The 19,735-nt window shown below is 39.7% G+C and overlaps 1 protein-coding gene across 1 annotated transcript in view; it reads right to left on the bottom strand.

Moving 5' to 3' along the window:
* The window catches only part of MINDY4 (MINDY lysine 48 deubiquitinase 4), a 68,141-nt gene that overhangs the window by 31,054 nt on the left and 17,352 nt on the right, over positions 1-19,735 (bottom strand). Inside the window, exons 6-13 of the mRNA XM_050316111.1 lie at positions 17,214-17,272; positions 16,782-16,891; positions 15,698-15,814; positions 13,088-13,176; positions 9,172-9,273; positions 8,147-8,210; positions 7,018-7,083; positions 6,693-6,760 (exon numbers count right to left, since the gene is read on the bottom strand). Coding sequence (XP_050172068.1) covers positions 6,693-6,760; positions 7,018-7,083; positions 8,147-8,210; positions 9,172-9,273; positions 13,088-13,176; positions 15,698-15,814; positions 16,782-16,891; positions 17,214-17,272 — 675 coding nt within the window. The remainder of the gene's footprint in view (positions 1-6,692; positions 6,761-7,017; positions 7,084-8,146; positions 8,211-9,171; positions 9,274-13,087; positions 13,177-15,697; positions 15,815-16,781; positions 16,892-17,213; positions 17,273-19,735) is intronic.

Genomic DNA, 19,735 nt, shown 5'->3' with positions numbered 1-19,735 from the left:
TTGCCACCCATAGGGCAGGAGGCACAGAAGTTCACTTACCCCAACCAAGGACTGGATCCCACACAACCTCTCTCCTATTTTCTCTCCTCCCCCTGCTCCTGGCAAATTTAACCTCATCATGCTTCCTCCATGTTGTCAAAATTGGTCTTGGAGAGAGGTCTGAGATTCTCAAAGATGGGATTTTTTTCAGTGAGGTCAAGCTGCTTGTTTGTTAGCACTGTAACATCATTGACAGCTGTTTCCCCTTGAATTCCCCAATCTTTTTCCAGCACCAGAAGGCTGAGCTGTAAAATACGTGACGACATCTATTTATATTTACACAAACTGCAAACACTGAGTGAAAAACTGCTCACACACGTAATTTCCCCTCGCTGTTGGTCTCCCAAGCTCTCTCAGTTAGGGGGAAACTACCACTGAAAAAGTTTTCCCAGAAAACTGGCTCACACATAAAATACACTTCCACCAAGAACTGGGAATGCCCCATGTGATTGGATCTTCCATGTGAAGCTGCAGTTCCTTTTACCCTTGGCCAAGCCAGATGGACATCTCACAGAAAGCCTTTCTTCACCAGCCAAACAGCGTGAGGAGAGTGGGTGCATTTCAGGGGAACTCCAAAATTAGAGACTGGACTCCAACTAGATCTTGGCTCTGGGACAGGAAAAGGTGTCACTTAAGGAAAGTGGATTGAGGGTGGAGGAACCTTCGTTCCACCCACAGCTCATGAGCCAGCAGAGCATCACTTTCCTTTTCAACGTCCTACGTGACTGAAAGACGTTAAAGGTGAAGTAACAGCTCAGAATTGGGGTTATTTCACAGGAGATGATACAGAAAATGATACAGAAAGGATACAGAAAAGGATACCCTCCAAAAATTGCTTGATATATATTAAAAGAGTGATGGTTATCTGTTACACATCTCAATAAAATCTTGTCTTACTGAGTAGAGGTAGTTTCCCACAGCTTGGCTTTCAATATGTTCTAAGTGCACTTATACAAATTTGTTTATTTGAGATTGTTTAAGATTATTTATAGTACTGAAGTGCACAGTTAATTAAGAGTGCTTGCAGCAATATGGAATAATCCAGTTTAAAATGTGCCAGCAAATAAAACCTGAAATGCAGGTGCCATCAGGGCTAGAGATGTCAAAGCTCAGCAGTCACTGTACAGTTTCTTCTCTGAGGCCTCCAACTTAAGAAGGACATGGACCTGCTGGAGTAGGTCCAGAGGAGGCCATGGAGATGCTCCAAGGGCTGGAATATTCCTTGCAACCAGATAAAGTAAAAGCAAGCTGACAAACAGATATATCTGAGCATCTTACAGGGCAAAATAATGAGCAACTATTAACATGATTTGGGGCTTGTGTGTGTTTATTTCAAGGATGGATTAGAGTGACTGACGAAGGAACTTGAACTTCCCCAGTTCAGTAAAATGGTACCAGAGGAATGAAGAACAAGTGCTCAAGGGCACAAAAGAACCCATAGCTCTAACCATATGATTCCCTCTATTAAAAATTGTTAATTAACAGGAGATTTCAGAGAGCGAGATGAATTGGGAATAACTAAGGACAGACTTACTTGCTGTGAGAAATCTTAGACTGGTGAGGAGGCATAATGTGATTTATCCAATTTAATAAAAACACACTGGCTTTTGAAATAAATAAATAAATAAAAAATAATAATAAAAAACCCCCAAACAAGTACAACCAACTCCAATCAACCAAAATCCCCCAAAACCAAAATGGAAACAGCATAAATAATTCTGAAGCCAGGCTGTTCACATTTCTGGAGCAGCAAAGACTACAGAAGGGTAGTAAGCAGAGTTGTGGGATCACAGCAAGGAAAAAGGTGTTGACGTGTATTTTCCAAGTTTTACAAGCAGCCAACCCTAATGAAGTACACAGCCTCCTCTTGACTTGCAAAATCAGTCTCCTTTTTTTTTTTTTTTTAGTGTTTTCCCACAGATAAAGCCATTGTTTTATTTATTCTCACACAAACACTCCAGAGGAAAAAATGGGAAAGACACCCTATGACCAGTGTTGACTGCAGAAGGTCACTGTGACCCGCTATCAGTAAGTGATAAAGTCAACAAAAGGGATGCTGCAAACACTGGCATTTTGATTTGTGAGCAACACAGTGAGGCTGTGTTTCAGATCAGGCTCAGTTTATTGTCTCCAGGTAGCCTGAAAACCAACACACTGCTCTTCCACACGGGAATTCGACCCTAAGGGGTTCTCTCATTCCACGTGTTCTTCGCTACAGGAGGTTCTAGAAATGCCATAAAGTTATTGCACTGATCAGGAAAAATCTGGCAGTGAAAACTGAGGGTGGGACCGGTCGGTGAGGAGCTGGAATTAAAGAAAACTGATGATCCAGTGAATGGATCCAAACGAGCCACATCCCAGTCCAGTGATGGTTTTGCATGAGGAAGGTGCCACGGACAGCACCCAGCAGGGAAAGCTCATGCTACACTTTTACTACATGTTGGGTTCACCCAGTCTGTCATTACTGGGCCTGTGTAATCTGCTCCTGAGCATTCCCAATTTCCCAACACACAGCATGAACTGGGGGCCTGCAGCCCACCCTTGAGCTCAGCCTCTCCCACATACATGGAAAACATCCTGCAGCTCTTATCAACGCGATTCCAGTGCACACTTTGCACGTTCAGAGAGATTGGTCCCCTGAGTGGGTATAATATGACTATTTTTTAATTTTTCAGGGGTTGTAAAGTAAAAAAAAAAAAAAAAAACCAACAAAAAGAGGTTACAATTGTTAGTGACCAGAATTCCTTCCTGTCCCAGGAGCAACAACGCGTTCTCAGCAACTTCCTCAGGAATTCTCACTCCTCTTTGGCCATTTGTTATCAGTTGGAGCAGCGATGATCGTTAGCGCTGGGAGCATGAAAAACTCATTACCCAAAATCTACAAAGCCCTGCAAACTCCTGCATTTCCTGGCATGCGTTCCCATTAAATAAAAAAAAAAAAAAACACAACTCAGATTGTCAGTGATTTAGAACAACTCTCCAACAGACCTGGCCGAAATCTGGAACTTCCATCTACAAGAAATATCCGTAACAATGCAAAAATTATGGAGCTGGCCCAAAAAGCAGCAGCAGCAGCAGCAAACATCAAGGCAGGACACAAAAATGGGGTACATTGAGATAACATCTCCACCAGCGGGTTTAAAGGTTCTGAAGCATGCAGGTTCCAGTAATTTGTCTAAATTTATTTGAACCTCCTGATATTTTTGGCCTCCTCATCTCCCAGTACTGAAAGTTACTCGCCGTGTGGAAAAAGTTTTAATATCAAAGCCTGAGCATTTCCCTGCCAGCCTCCAAGTTTTTGGACTCTGAGAAATAAGGTATAATCACTCCTTATTCAACCTTATCATGGTTGTCTACATTTTTATTACTTCCAAGTTATTCCTCTTCAGTGACGAAGAGGAAAGATTTTTTTATCAGTCCACAGTAAAGGGAAACTTTGTTTTCATCTTCCAGTCTGTTCTAGTTCTAATGTGTCTTTACTGGCCTGGTCTTTACTGGTCTGACAACTCCATGCAAGATAAACTATGAGAAGATCATACATTTATACAAAGACATTACCACGTTTTTATTCTGTTCTCATTTTTTATCACCATAACTCCCAACACATCATTTATTTTTTTGTCCATCGTAGAAACTATGTGTTCAGATAATTAAATTACTAGTAGTGGTGCTAGAATGTCTCTCCTTTTCTAGAACAGCCTATTTAAAGCCCATCACTAGGTAAGTATAGTTGAGACTGTATTCATCACCTTAATAATGCTCTCTGTTATTAAGACTTAATTTAATCTTTCATTTTATTGTCCTGTCGCTATAAAACAGATTTCATTTCACCACTGGATATTTACAGTGTAAAAGTTCTTTATGAGTAGAGTGACTTAGATTTTCTTATTTTATAGAGGAGATAAGTAACCACTTCAGGAGAGGATTTATGTCATTCTAAGTTAGACATTAAAAATAAGCCAAAACACTCATGATCTTTTTCTCTCTTTTTTGAGCATTTGGGTGCAAATTCTTCCATAGGAAGTAAATAAATCATAGAATCATCAAATGGTTTGGGTTGGAAGGGACCTTAAAGATGATCTAGTTCCACCCCCTGCCATGGGCAGGGACACCCTCCACTATCCCAGGTTGATCCAAGCCCTGTACAACCTGGCCCTGACAATTCCAAGGGCAGGGAGTCCACAACTTCTCAGAGCAGTAAGACAGATAATTACCCTAAAACAGCAAAAATCTAAAAAATAGGAGTCTTAGCCAACAGCTCTCCATCCATAAACAAAGAAAAAAGATAAGCACTGCCCACAGTAATTCTCCTCTCAGTTCTTGACACTTATTTTTGGACAGGATGACTCTCTTAGAGAAGCTTCTCTCTTTCCACTGATTCCAGAGGGAGCTGGGAGCACTGAGGCTTGGCACCATTTTTAGAAGGCTGCACTCAGATGAGATTGTTGGCACTGTGAGATCCTTCTGGGCTGCCAGAACAGGTTTAAGAAGGTGCTAACAAGTCTTGATCATTCTGAACTGTGGTCTCATTATTCACCCCAGTCAAAACTATTCCATCTTTAGTCTTCAACTTGCTGACAAGAAACGCTGATTATTTATTGAAGAGATATTTACCAAGGGACCCCAGAGCATTGTGGGCACATGGTGAAGAACTGACCCAAACAGAAATGGTTTGAGAAACTAAAATCTCTCAGCTTCTTGCCTGAAGCTGTCTTTTTCAATAAAATATGCACACAAAAATCAGGAAAACTGAAAATTCCCTTAACTTTTCTTTTGTAAAAACCTGATGATTTTTGGTTAAAAAAAACCCCAAAAAACTGGGACAAAACAATCCCAGGGAGATCTATTACTGGCTGAAAATTCCATTATCTAAAACAACTGTTACTTGTCTTCAGCTATTCATCCAGAACTATGCCAGTTATGTAAATAATTGCTTACCATGCTTGTAACACTCACTAAATGGTACATATTTCTTGATGGTATCAGCAGCAAGTTATTTATCTTGATATTTATAATATCCTAAGAGAAGCACTATGACATAGGAATTAAAATAGATTACTGAAAATTACATAAACCAAATTTAATTTGCACTTCTAAATAAAAAAATTTTGCAAAGGTCAAAAACCTGCATTTTTTGACAGAAAAATCCCTGTTTCTTAAAAACAAAAGATAAGTGCAATATCTTACACAGTACAAGCCAGAAGAGTAACAGTACTTTAAAATGAAGTTGTGTGAGAAAATCATGAAAACTCTTAAAAATAGAGCTCCATTTATAAACAATTCTGGAGCAGAACTGTAAAAATATTTAGATACTTCAAAATGCAAATAGGCACCATAAGGAATTTTCATGCTCGCTTTTGACACAGCTCCCCCAAATACAAACACAGATGACTGATGGGCCTTGTCATAATCCATCTGTTAAGAATTGACAGATGATGGGGAAAAAAGGCTCTTTGCTTATATTACTGAAGAATATTTATCATTTTATAGCAAGTGAAGCAATGCAAACAAGTAGCACTTACGAACTTGCTGCGTTTGGTGATTCTACCAAACGCCAAATAGATCAGTGCTTGCACAAATACCTTAACTAACCTGGACTAGCTCAGAAAAATGAGAATAAATGGCATACGCTATAAAATTCTCGCATCATTTGTGTTGGAGTACAAAAGTGGAGTCAAGCCAATGGTTGTAGTGTTACTGCAAGCAAAAGAAAGGCAGAAATTACAATAAAACCAAAAAAAACCCCAACCTGCAAACGCTTGCTGGGACCTCAGTAGGTGAGCAGCTGATTGTATATCTCAAATTTGGATTAAGATGCTATTTCCTTTTCCAGACAATGCAGAGATTTAAGAAATAAAAGCTTACATAAATCAAACTCATGCTGTTCTCAAGTGCAGCTGCTCTTTTCATCTCACTTCTTATTACAGGCTGTCAGGGAACAGTTCTCCCTTGCAGATAACTCTTGGAGATTTTTACAGAAGTGGAATGTGACAAGATGAAGAAAGCATTTCTATTCTGACCCACTGAAATTCACAGTATCACAAAAACACCTTTAATATGTATAAAAGCACAATTAAACGCAGCTGTGCCTGGGCAAACCTCAATGAGTTTTTAAAAGAGGTTATAAAGACTTTCCATTAAAGCTCAGCATATTTATTACACCAATAAACTGAGACCAGATCTGTCATATTTTAGAACCCTCTAAAAATTAGCACCTAAAACCTCCCTAATCCACTGTACACCAGGTTTTCTTTATAGTTATCCTTGATGGAGAGACTGGGGCATCATAAGGAAGTTATTCACCCCTACCTAAGACAGATACCTAAAGTATGGGAAAGAAAATGTCAACAGTCAAGGTAGGGAGCACAATACATATGACACCAAATATTTAGATGGAATAGTTTGTATCAGATATGGTGAACTGATTACTGCCACTTTAACAGCATATTTATATATATATAGATATATATGAAAATATTTACATGAAAAACCAAGATTAAGTTAGTAAATCTGCATAAATTCCCCATATTATTACAGCAAACACCAAGACAGATTAAAATCACCAGAGACTTAAGTATATCGTGGATTTTCCCTCCCCTTGCACAGTTTGTCTGCTTTGCAGTTTATGAAACAAGGATGCAAAAGACACTCACAGATTGATTGATCTTGATAAGATGACAGACACAGTCAGGAGGATGCACCCACAGGGACCAATTTCAAACTGAAAAAGAAAAAAGGCTGGTTTTATTTTGTTTGTTGTGTGCATTTTTTTGCTCCAGTGCTAAAGAAAAGCAAATGGAACTGAAGGCAGAAAGAGCTGTTCTCATTTATGCTAAAACTGAATTTGTTGCTCTTAAAATGCAAAAATCTGTCAAAGTGTTTGAAACACTGCTCAGAAGGCATCATATGAGACTGATAGACACAGAAAGTCTGGCAGCTGAACCATAACAGGTTTAAGATCTTCTCCATACACAGTACCTGGTGAATGTTCTGCTGAAGAAATACAATCAGGTCTTCATATCTCGTGGCACTGTGTAGTATTAGCTGGGAAGAAATGTTAGAAGAGAAAAAAAAGTAACTGAAACAATAATAACTCATTTTTATAAAATGAAAGCTGAAATAAAGGAGCCAAAACTAGAAAGATTTGAACTAAAAAAGTGGAAGAAATATCCAATAACATCTATCTCTTACTGTTGTTACTCAGTATAATATTGCATCTCAACACTTCCAATATTCTGAATTTTTAAATGCTGCTTCTTTTCATGGAAGAGACTTTTGGATTCAAATGAAAGCACTGTTTATGTAAGGAAAGACAATTCCCAGAACAAACACAGGAATGCTGCAGCTTTAGAACACATAGGATGGGCAAGCAGCTCACGAGTTTGTACCCATATGGTGAGGCACCTACAGCACATTTACAGCAAAGCATTTACCATACCCAGAGAATATTCTCATGAATATTCTTAATTAACACGAAATTCAGAGGAGCTCACAGATCCAGGCCCTCACTTCGACATTCTTTGCCCTTTTTTTTTTCCCCACCTTCAGATTTTGACAAACCCATTCCTCCGTTTAGGAGGCCAGCAATGTTTCCTCAAGCCACTAAAGCCTGGCTGATAGCACCGCTGCTTGCAAAGCCATCTGAGGGCTTCCCACGTAAAACAAGGCATAACTGCAAAAGTATTTTGCCTCTTGGAGCTTCTGGAGGGGGAAAAAAATGGCAAGAGAATTTTGTGTGAGACGAAGAAGAAAATGGTCTCTCCTCATGCTCAGGGGTGTTGTGGTCAACTTGGGAGGACCCTCGGTCATTTTTACTGCATAGCATCGAAAGCAGGGGCAGTTTACAAGCTTGAATAGTAGATGGAACAAAAAGGACTTTGGAGAGTCCAACTGTCCACAGACACTGGCACAACTCAGAGCCAGACTACAGGGTTTTGTTATTTCCAATCGGTTTTTGGATCGTAACTAACTAACTTGACATATAAGGTTTTAAAACACTAAGGGAGCAACGGAAATCAGATTCATTGTACCAAAAAAAAGAAAAAAAGCTAGGATATGTGGAAAAAAAAGAGGATATATGGAGAATGTGAGTTACACAGAGCCTTACAGTTTCTAAGATTCCATCTGCCTTGTATTTTCCAATGGGAGTGAACTGTTGTCTTCCTGAAGGCCTGAGGAGGATATTCAGACAAAGCTCGTGTTAAAAGGAAGAAAATGGCATTAAAGAGAAATCAACATGTTATATAAACTGAATGATGACCCATGCATTATTGCTTTAATCACTTTTTTTAAACAGACTTTTTAAAGTAAGTTCATATTACATATTAAATTTCCATCAACGAAGCAAATCCTTTACCTGTGCTGTGCTCTCTCAGTCTACTTAATACGAATTAAAAGTTTCTCCACGCAGAAAGAGGATAAATGTAAGTTTAAGGTGTTAATGACAGTTTTTACTGGAAAATAATATTAGAGCAATGACATTCAAAGAAGCAGAAGAAGATACATAAAATGTCATCACAGAGGAAGCCGTTTTGAGATGTAAAATATGCAAAATGTAATTTGAAATGTCTTTGAATTTGCTGCTTCTATTTCAGGTTTAAGAAGGATTTCTGTGTCCCAAAGCCTCTCTGTTATTTTTCAGCTATCTGTGTTTATCTAATAAAAGAAATTACCCAGTCTCACAAACTCTGGCTCACTTATAAAAATATCATGCAGGATCCAGTACAGCCAGAGCTGGAGATCTAAAAGTTGGATGATTAGTGCACAAGCAGCCTAACTGCACAGCTAGTAGGCAAATACAGCAAAGGAAACTTAATTCCAGCCATAACTGAATATCCTGCAATAGAGGAGAAAAATGCTGCATCTGAAAATACAACTCTTAGTAAAGATTCTGAGTGAATCCTACATTCAATCAAATCCACAGGATCTTTCACAGCAATTTCAAAGAATTTTTTCTATTCTGCCCAAGCCACTGGGAGAGCAGAAATTGCACTCTGGATTTCTCCATTAACCATTTTAGATGGCACAAATACAGCTGGCGAAGCTTTCCTGCTGTGAATCACGTTACATCTAGAACAGACAGAGGTACAGGAGCACCGCACAGCACAAATTAAAAATGCTTCTCCTACTCACAGGGCCACGACGGCTTTTTCGTGGCCCCCCGCTCGCCACAGGATGTCTGCGATGGCCATGGTGAGGCACTTGGTCCTGTGAACTTCTGAGGGCTGGAGACAACTGCAGGCCAGGGAATAAAAAGAGAGAGACGAGTTCCAGAACGTGAGGGCAAAGAGATTCATGGCAGGTTTGTAGCCAGGAGAGCAAAAGCACTGTTAGAGGCTGTTTAGGTGTTGTAACGCCTAATAATGAGGCAGGTTGCCTCAGGAAATCATCACTTAGGTATCTCAGTTTCTTCTACAGTCCAGAAAGAGATGACTTGGATGGCCAAAAACCCTGTGAGTTGAACAGGAAGCTGGTGTTGTCACTGAGGAGACATTCCAGGTATAAAGGTGCAGTTGAATCTGTCCTTTCTCTGAGGATTAAGCGCCTGAGATGCCACAAGAGCACTCACTGTGCACCCTGTGTTAAGACTTCTCAGCACCTAAAGAGCTCTCAAGAGAGGAGGTGCAATTGAAGTCACCACTGGAATAGTGGGTTTTCTAGAACCACTCTCTAAGAGGTGAACCAGCTTAAACCTCATTTTAAGCATTTAAGAGACAATCAGATCCAGTGAACAGAGCCCAACTTCCTCTTTAGATCGCTACAAAACAAGCTGGGCACAGTGGGTGGGTCTCTTCTGAAGTCAGAAGCAAGCCAGACATTTGAAGGAAGTAAATTCACCAAGGTCAAGTGTTAACAGCTGTCTCTTGTATTTTGGGGGACCTGGATGAGTTCATGTTGCTCATAATGATGGTTAGACTGCTCCTATGGGTACTCAAGCTTGCTGGTCTGAGTCTGTATTTCCATGACAAAACCCTTGTCAAAGAGGTGAATTTAAGGGATTAAATGCACAATCACTACTTCTAGGAGATTAATGCTGAATATGGTGTCTGATTTATGGCAATAAACAATACTGTATTGGCAAATAATGAACTAGAGAAACTACTTCAACTTTAAATCTGTAATAAACCCACTTCAATAATCTCTAACAGGATCGGTTTATGTTTTAAAATGCAATATTTATGTTTTAAATATGATTTTTAGTTTCCAAAGGCCTTCATACTTAACTTCTTTTGAAGTTTTTTATTACTTAACTCTTGTCAATAAATCTGCACCATAATGTTACTACTTCCTACCAAACTTTTATGTAAAGCACCATCTGCAATAAACACTAGGCTTGCGTGTTTTTTTTTTAATAAGTTGTGCCCCAAAGTAGTGACCTAAAACATCACAGTAACTGCCCCAGAATTGCTCAGTGGAGCATCACTGCTTCTGAAATATTTTCACTTAGATGTTTTGCTTGGAACTCACCCAGTGATGTGCAAAACTATGGAATGGAATCAACAGCAGTCTGTTGATCCCAGACGTGTAGGAACACTGTGAACACACATCCTACAAACTGTGTTTTGTGCAGTCTTCTAATGCCTCCTGTTACTCCAACTTCCAGGAGGTGAACGGAGAAATAAAGGACCAGGAGGTTTTAAAAGTCACATAATGGAAAACTGGCAGGTTCAAGAATAAAACCCAACATCTAGGAGTCTGAAGAAGTGGCCAAGAGATCCATGCCCCTGGGAAGAACCTAATTGGAGTTTTCTCCAGTGGCTTCAAGAATGGCAGTCTTTGAAATTCAGATATTATCAGACCTAGAGTGTTACCAGCATGGGAGATGATCTCAAAACTTGTTCCCAGCCTTTGAGTAAAAGATCTAATAATTCAAAAGACTAAACAAGAAACATCAAACATCAAAAACTTAAACAGGCTTTCAAGTTCAATGTCTGCCTTGAATATAATGTTCATTTAGAGAATGTTTCCCTCTCTGAAGGATGTGAGATATGAGAAATAATTGGTGAGAGTTTTCAGTAAAAAAAAAAATATAATCACAACTTTCCCTTATCTCTGCCTGTGTTCAAATACAGACACTCAGAGATCTGTAGGAAGCACAGCAACTAATTTATGTGTCTGAGAGAGAGAGCACAGGAAGAAGGAGACATGATAATTATGACCTGAATGTCAAAGAAGCCTGAAGTCAAACACATAATGTGAAGTGGGTGAAAATTCTAAAATCCAGGTTACAATTAGACTGGAATATTAATCCTCTCACTTCAGACTCTGAGAATTCCCTTTTTTTTCTGCCAGACTAAGAGTTTCTGCCCATGGCAAATACATCATAAGAAAAGTTTGTTTATCTCAGGAATAAAAAAGAAAAACAGTATTTTAAAACTATGTGGATTATAGGAGAGGAAAAATAGGAGGCAAATACTGCCATGTAAACAGGATAGGTTGGAGCTGGCATGAGTTGGGACACACAGTTTAAACAAGCTGGCCCAAATCCATTTATTTGGGTGCCACATAATTTTATGACATTTATGATCACTGAACCCTACTGAAAGAGGAAAATTAACATCTCTATTTTTACCAGGGATGACCTGGGACACAAAGGGACCGAGGAGCAGATGATCAAAGGCTGTCCTCCAAGCTGAAACGAATTCCTGGTTTTCACAACCAGAAATAATTCTTCTGTGGAGGTTCCTGGTCATAAAATCTAAATATGCACTGCGGTTCTTGCAAGGAAGTTTCTGAGGTTTTACTTTTATGTAGGCAAGAGCCTCATTCTGCCTTCAAAAGTCTCATTATAGTCTGAATTAGGCAACTGAAGTTTTGCTAGATAATTTTTGCACCTTTAAGAAGTGTGCTTTAAGTGACTTCAAGGAACAGGCAATTTTCAAGTGATGAATTCACAGCATCTTGTTTATTTGGCCCTTGTCTTGGGGCTCATAGGCAGTCAGTGCCAATACTAACAAGCAACAGCCATAATGGTAGTAACAGTAAAACCTTCAGGTTTGGATTCAGGCTCCCAGCCTGGTTTTCCACACTTCTAATGGTTTACAGGGTCTTGTATCAGGACTGTGCACCCACCAGTGCTCCTGAACCTGGACCACCTGGGCCTGGGGATCCCCTGATTACCTGCCAGCTCCCATCCTTGGTGATGAAGACAAATGCTGATGTTCTACAGGCACCTGCTGCTCTCCATTGTGGATGAAAAACAGCCCAAACAATGGATTTACATTAAGTATCAGACAAAACTAAGGAAAATCAACCGAGACCCCATCACCTTCCCGAGCAGTATAAGCAGAAAAATGGATATTTAAGGCCAAAACTTACTACAAGATGAACATCTTTATATTTCAAGGGAATGAAGTTCAAGAAAGACCTCACCATAAAAGCTTCTCTTCTGACTAAATTGAGGTCAGGCTAATTGAGGTCACAAGTAACACACAGTGGTGGCAGAGTAAACCAGTAAAATAGTTTCCCCTATTTAACATTCAGTTCATATAAAGCACAGGGAAGCTTTGTGGAATTTTTCTTTTGTAATGGACCTTATTTCTTACAGAAAACAGAAGGAAAATATATGAAATCTGGTAATAAAGTATTTTTTTGAGCCAGTATTCCCCAGCAATTCACTGAATAAGCCCTTCTCCTTTAGCAAAGTGACAAGTACATTGATATTATAGCAGTCCAAGCAATTTTCTTGACACTAGCAACACTGAACAATATTCCTTTAAAGTAAGTAGAAAATACACACACAGAATTTCAATTCAAATCCTATTAAGGAGTTTAAACGTGAAAGATCAAACACAGAAGCAATTAAAAAAAAAAAAAAAGCTATAACTTTAGTTTTCACCCTCTCTGAAATTCTTAGTGTCAAAACCTGGATGAATTTCTTGGTCTTGCAAACCTAGATTACTTTTTATTTGAAATCAAACAGAGACAAAGAGAAGTTCAGTAAGTTCAAACCCAGAAGGCTCCTGAGTGGCTGCAGCAGAGAAATAATTTTTTTTTTTTTTTTTTACTACTGTATGGAAAACGTTTGTGCTGTCAGTCTCTGACTTACCGGGTGTCTTTATTCCTGTTACTGTCTGCAAAGAGCAGCTGCTGGAGGACACAGGCTTGAACTGCAGCCAGGACTCCACATGGGCCACCCTGAGGGGAATAATGGGACATTCCATGAGGAAAACAATTTGGAGCTGGGGAAAACTTCTGCTTCCATTCAGGCTAAAGCCATCCCTTCATCTCTCTCTTTCTATCCATGACTCCACAGCTCTCTCTCACTCCAATGAAAATCACTCTTATTAACTGTTTTCACGTTTCCTACCTATTTTTCCTGAAAATACCCAAACATCTGTAACATCAAGGGAAAGGGTTTTTTTTTTTAAATCTGTTCTGTGATTATGCAATGAGCAAGACTTGTTCCTATGGATTAACAACATGTCAGAGACAGCTGCACAGCTTTTCCTGAGAAGCAAATGGTGTGCCCTCTTCTGGCCTAGAAAACTTCATCCAGCACAACTCTCCCTCCCTTGTCAATTAATTCTCTCCCAGGTGCCTCATATCATATTATTGACTCCAGTAGTTTGCTGAGGAGACAGAGAAAAGCCATCCTTTCTCTGGAACATCTACACATGGATGAAGGCTATGCAAGCCACAAGACTAATACCACAGATACCACAGTGCCACCCACCAAACTCCTCTCAAAACCCTGGAGAAGAATGAAAAGGGCAGCCAGCACTGCTATTTTTAAACAGCCAAGCGATTTAAGTGATCAGTTTAATCCCCAGGTTGTCCTAAGTGCAGCATGAAGCCCAAGGGAATGGGACCTTCAAGTACATTCAGTATGGACAGTATGGATCCCAGAAAATAAGGTCCTGCAATTAGAAAACAGCTTAGATATTGATACATTCCAATTTTTCACACTACCTCTCTATAATTACTTACATAATTACTGAGTGAATTATCTGAAGTATTTTAAGGAAAAAAGCAAGGTTTATTTTAGTCCATCAGGGAAAGTCTCCCAGTCAAAAAAGGAATGATAGGATCATTTCTAAATATCCTCTCATAGCACCACAAAAACTTAAATTGAGAGAGAACCAAACAATTGCTCAGCTGAAGTGAATTTTGGAAGTGGGAAGGAACATATTAATGAGCTGAAACAGTCACATCTAAGCAAAACACCTTTCCTGTCGTGGAATTTATGGCAGGGAATTTAACGGTCAGTGAGTTGCTGGAAGTGATGAGACATCCTTTCTCCAGCAGCAGGGTCTGGAAACACCAAAGTAACATTTACTGTGGGCCAGTGAACACTCTTGCCACGGCTCCTTTTGGAGTTCAAATTAACATTTAATATCTTTTTTTTTTTCCCACTAGGTTTCCTAAGATAAGCAGCTTTCTTCTGAGATCACTGGTCTAATGAAATATTTAACTAGACGAGGCAAGTTAATTAAACATCCTAATGACATGTTTATTAGCCATTGTCCTCGCCTCAAAGCCTCTCTTCCTCTCATTTCTGTACAATGGTCTGCTTCTCTCAGCCCAGATAAAGATTTTCTGCATCAGCACAGAAGCTTGATGAGTGTTTTGTAAAGAGGAGTCTCCTCCTTCCCAAGTCTTTATTGAATCCCTCAGCTCCTTGCTCCTGAGGGACCATCTGTGTGGATATTCCAGGAGCACATGCAGAGAGAGTCACAGGGATGACACAAAAGCTTTCAGTTGTGGCTGAGGAGGATCCATTTTTACAATGGATCTGTTTGATTCTGGAGGCAGCTACAGAGGGGGCTGTGCATCAGCCAGCTGAGAAACCAGGCTGGCCAAATACAGAGCAGAAAGGGGGTTCTGAAGCACTGAAGCCTCATTCTGTAAGAGTCAGAAGTCCAGGGAGGGCTGACAAGACAGGCACCAGGTGAGTGAGTCCCCCACTAAATGCCACGACCAGAGAGATCTCTACTAGATCTAAATTCCTATGGATTGGGTACATGCTTCCACCACAGTGAGCAGCTGGGGATTTCAGACCTGTCCACTCAGTGGATGATGGTAGGGAACTGATGAAAACCCTGGTTTAGGGAGGAGGTGGCATCTTGTGGCTGCAGGCCAGAATTACAGAGACATGGATGCAAAGGAGATGATCCCACCAGCAGTCACAGTGTCCCAGTGACACTGCAAGGGCATTTGTTCCCTTTCATTTTAGGAATGAGCCTCAACATTTGACCCCCCTATCAAATACCTTTAGGAGGCAAAAATCTCCTTGTGACTTCCCAGGCACTGCAGAAAATTCTCGCTCCATCTCATTCTGAGACAGGTCAAGCTCCATCTCAAATTTGTTAAACACTGCCCCCACATATCATTTTTCTCTTAATCTCCATCCTTGATTTAAGCTCTTTTATTCTTTTACCACCACCAGCTTTCAGCTGCAGTGGCTTTTCTTCCTCCCTGTGAATAATTCCCCATCACACACACACACTTTCTGCAGCTACTTCAAGTTTCCCTCAGAAAAACCCCATCCATCTCAAGTCTCCCACCAAGACTTGCCAAGGTGACATAATCCAGTGGTAACAAGAAAAATTAAAGAGAAGAGCCTTTAGAAGATTTATGTTTTCACTGCTGAAACACACAGCCTTTGTAAACTCAGTGTAAAAAGCAGAGTTCAGTGTAAGGAAGTCATTTACTGTACCTTTTTCTGCACAATGCCATACTTTAACTGTGGTATACTGCTAAATGTAAAACTCTGGATTTTCCATTCTTCACTGAAGCAGCAAAGACTAGAGCCAAACAAAAGGTTTTTTAATTCCTATAAAAGAAAGGGAAAAGTTTTCATTTTTAAAAACGAGTCCAAAACATGGGTACTTTTTCTTGCAGCAGTTTGTAGAAAAGAAAGGAGGAGTGTGGAAGGGTAATGACTAACTCCCTATAACCACCCTCTTCTGTTTTATCCATACTCTAAATAGCAACACTCCAATGAAAAGGAGCAATATTTTCCTTTTCCTGCTATATTCCTTCCACTCATAATGCTGTGAGCTGCTCAGCATTGGAAAATATTTATGTATAATGTCTGGGGGCACAGCTTCCCATGAAAGCATTACAGAATATTCCCTGAAATTTAGCAGCTGGGAGAGCAACGTTTACTAATGGTTACATTAGAGAGGAAAGGACCCTGTGGGACACAGGGTGGGGAAAGGAAGCCCATTTTGCCTGTCAAAGTTGCTGGCATGAGATAAATGCCAGTTAAATGTAAAAAGTAAAGGTGAGTAAATATGAATGGTCAGCTCAGTGTTGGTGTAGTTACTCCAAACTCATTGATTTAGAATAAAATTGGAAGACAACATCATTATTTTTTTCCCTCTCTGTCTGAATGGGATGGAAAATATTACAAGTATTTATGGTTCCATTTCTTCTCAATATTGGGAAGATAAGCAAGGGAGGAAGAGAGGTAGGGGAATAATAAGCTCATTCTGAACCCACGTCAACTGAAAGGACTGGAGAACAAGGACATGAATAACTGACAAGAGGTATTAAGAAAACAATTCAAGCTTCATTAATTAAAGCTTCAGGTGGGCTGATGAATCCTGGCATGCTCTCCTGGTATTTTTCTGAACTTTTGGATGGGCATCCCTAAATTACTTTGTCCCCTGAACACCACATGAGGAATATACTCAGGAATACAGCACGTGTTCAGTCCCACACAAACACAACACAGAGCACCCCACTGCAGCTTTGGGCAGCTTAACTGCATTTACCACCATAATTATCAGTCTTACTTTTGCAAGGGAAATATCAATTGCCTTGGATACTATTTGAAGCATATACAGCGTTGAAAGGTCTGGGTTCTTATTAATTTCTCCACTTGTTTCTTCATCCTCAACACTGACTGCAAGAAAGAAAAGAAAAACCATAAAATGTGTTGGATAACAAAAATTTCTTCCTCCAACACACTCAGTGTCAGGAGGTCACCAATATGAACATTAACATATTGTCATCCATCTTTATGAAAAGGAAAATACGGTTTTTAGCCAGAAAGGACAAATAGAAATACATGAGCCAGTCTTTGATTAATATTAATGACTTTTTTTCCCACCCTTACCCAAGAAGTTAATAGAAAATTCAATTAAAAATAGCTACAAAAGAAGCAACTTGGTCACAGCTGCTCTGAAAGAACATGATGGCAAAAGCCAAACGGAAACTAAACTTACCTAATTCCAGGACTTCTTTCATCTGGTCTTCTTTATAGCCAGTGGATGTTGGAGACTTCCTACATGAAAATTAAAAGAAAAAATGAATGAGTAAATGTTTGTTTTTAATGAGAAAAGTTGTTTGAATAAACAATAAGAAATATGGGGCATTCCCCCACAAGCAGATAATTGGGGGGGGATGTATATATATATATATAGTCTAAGAAATAAATGCTCTTAGAACAAAACCTTTCCCAGGGAAGAAAGCTGAACTCCAGGAGTTCATCAGGAAGAACAGCCAGCACAGAGCTGGATTTGGGATTTCAATCCTGTTTCAATACATCAGTTTCATTTCATTTGTGATTTGAGGATCAGATCATAAAATAAAACTTACATCCATGAGAGGGATAAGGAGAAGATTCAAGTTAGAAATTAAACTATAGAAATATTCAAATAACAAAAGTGGAAATAGGTGTTTGATTGGTTCCTTTACCAGGGTAATTTTTTATCCACGAGTAAGTAGCAGTTCTTCAGCTGGTCTCATGATTTAATTGTATATTACATTATTAACAGGTTAAAATTCCTATGAATAAGTGCTAAAAGGACCAAGCATTTCAACTTGGCTGTGAAGTCAGAACTGAAATAGAATGCTAGATTTTCGGAGATGAGATGGGTTTATTCTTCCTGTTGAATTCATCCCAAAATTAATTCAGAACTAAGGAAAAGTTTCAAATAACTATTTCTAAAAACAGCCTTTTTTTGTTTCCCCAAAAAAAGCAATACTGTTTCATTGGCTTTTGCTTTGGGAAAAAAGGTATTGCACTGACAGTCCTTTCAAAAATAGTATGGAATCATTTCCTCAGCAACATTCTTTGTATGCACAATAATATTACAGTAACAACTGCTGTCATATCACATACTTTCCATTAACTTAATTTCCTTTTCAGTGTATGAAAGATTAATAAAAGCAGAACACAGACACACCACACTCGGGATCTGCCCAGTTTAAAAGCATTCTGGCCCCTTTCTCGCTGATAGCATTCGATACTATAAGAACATAAACACTTCTCTTTTTATCTATAAATAAGTTAAAGGTTTGATGCAAGGAAATGTGGGTGGCCCAATCCAGGAAAGGTAGAACGGAAGTGAATCACCCATGTTCTAGGTACCTGAGGTAAAAATAAATGGGATGTCCAGGAGGTCAACATAAATGAGAGGTCTAGAGCAAATGTATACAGTGACATACAAGTAGCACTGAGCTCCCACTAAACATACCAGTACTTATAATGTGATACAGAATTTAATAGAGTCCAGTGTGGCATATTTTATAACACAATCAGATCTCCCCTTGCTGTTTCCTAAAACTGAATTTCAGCTGAGATTTCTTTTTGCCACTTGTTTTCATCTCTCCAGGCCAGGGAAAGGGTCTCAACGACATTAAATTTGCCAACATAATGTTTTTCAGCCAAGTTATGTCATTAAGCTGCACTCAGGCATAACCAAAATGCACATTTTCGTTTTGTCTGAGGTTGCACACTACCCTCTGCTCTTTCCTAGAGAATAACGTGGTTCCTCCTACATCAGACAATTTCCACCTGGTTTTGCAAGAGTTCTTTACACCTTTCAAGGCCAGGTTGGACGGGTCTTGGAGCAACCTGGTCTAGTGGAAGGTGTCCCTGCCCATGGCAGGAGGTTGCAATGAGATGGTCTTTAAGGTCCCTTCCAACCCAAACCATTCTGGGATTCTGGGATTCTGACTCTTAATGCTAGCACTACAGGTTCCAGCTCCGTCTCTGGCCTCAGTTTCTGCTTGTTTGGGTATCCTGTAGATACCGTACCACATCTCCCTGCTTCATTAGATGTCCTGGATACCTCAAAGTCCCAAATAGCACTATATCCCTATGTTCAGGCACGTGGATCACTCCCTACATCAAATTAGCGGCACCTTTGATTCACTGCTGCCCAAAACACTTCTCCTTGGTAGTGTTTCATGTGAAAATATTTATAAATAAAAACACAGTCAGCCATGGTGCATATACAGCTCATACAGCTCACCTGGCAGCAGTTTTTGTAATGTTACTGCTCTCTGGTAAGTCCAACAGATGTTGCATCTACACCCATTCCAGGAAGAACCCAGCCCAGGGTGCAAAGCACTTTGAATTCTCCAGGCTGAGAATTCCCATCGAGCCGAGGAAAGCGCTGACATCCAAGATTAATGTCGGGTGTTTTCTGGTTTAAGTGGGGTATTTTTGCAGGTGTAGGTTCCCTCCTTAAGGAGAGCTTGTGTTTCTCAAAACAGGCAGGACATTTATTGCAATTTCCACGTCAGCAGACGGTCACTGCGCCAGGAAAATTTATTGTACGCGTAAAAACCATACAGTGAGAACACTTAGGAAGGGGGAAGTCATCCCTCATGGCAGGAAAATGGGACAGGAAGAAAATATGCTTCATTCTAAACATACTATACAGTACTTTCTCTAAATATTTGAACATTCCTATGTGACCTTCATGCATTGCAGAAAGCTGAATTTACACAGAGGAGC

The sequence above is a fragment of the Myiozetetes cayanensis genome, unplaced genomic scaffold (assembly GCF_022539395.1).
Source record: "Myiozetetes cayanensis isolate MyiCay16 unplaced genomic scaffold, myiCay2020 scf1, whole genome shotgun sequence".
Taxonomy (NCBI): Eukaryota; Metazoa; Chordata; class Aves; order Passeriformes; family Tyrannidae; genus Myiozetetes; species Myiozetetes cayanensis.
The sequence above is the reverse complement of the archived record's forward strand: the minus strand, read 5'-3'. Positions and strand labels throughout refer to the sequence as shown.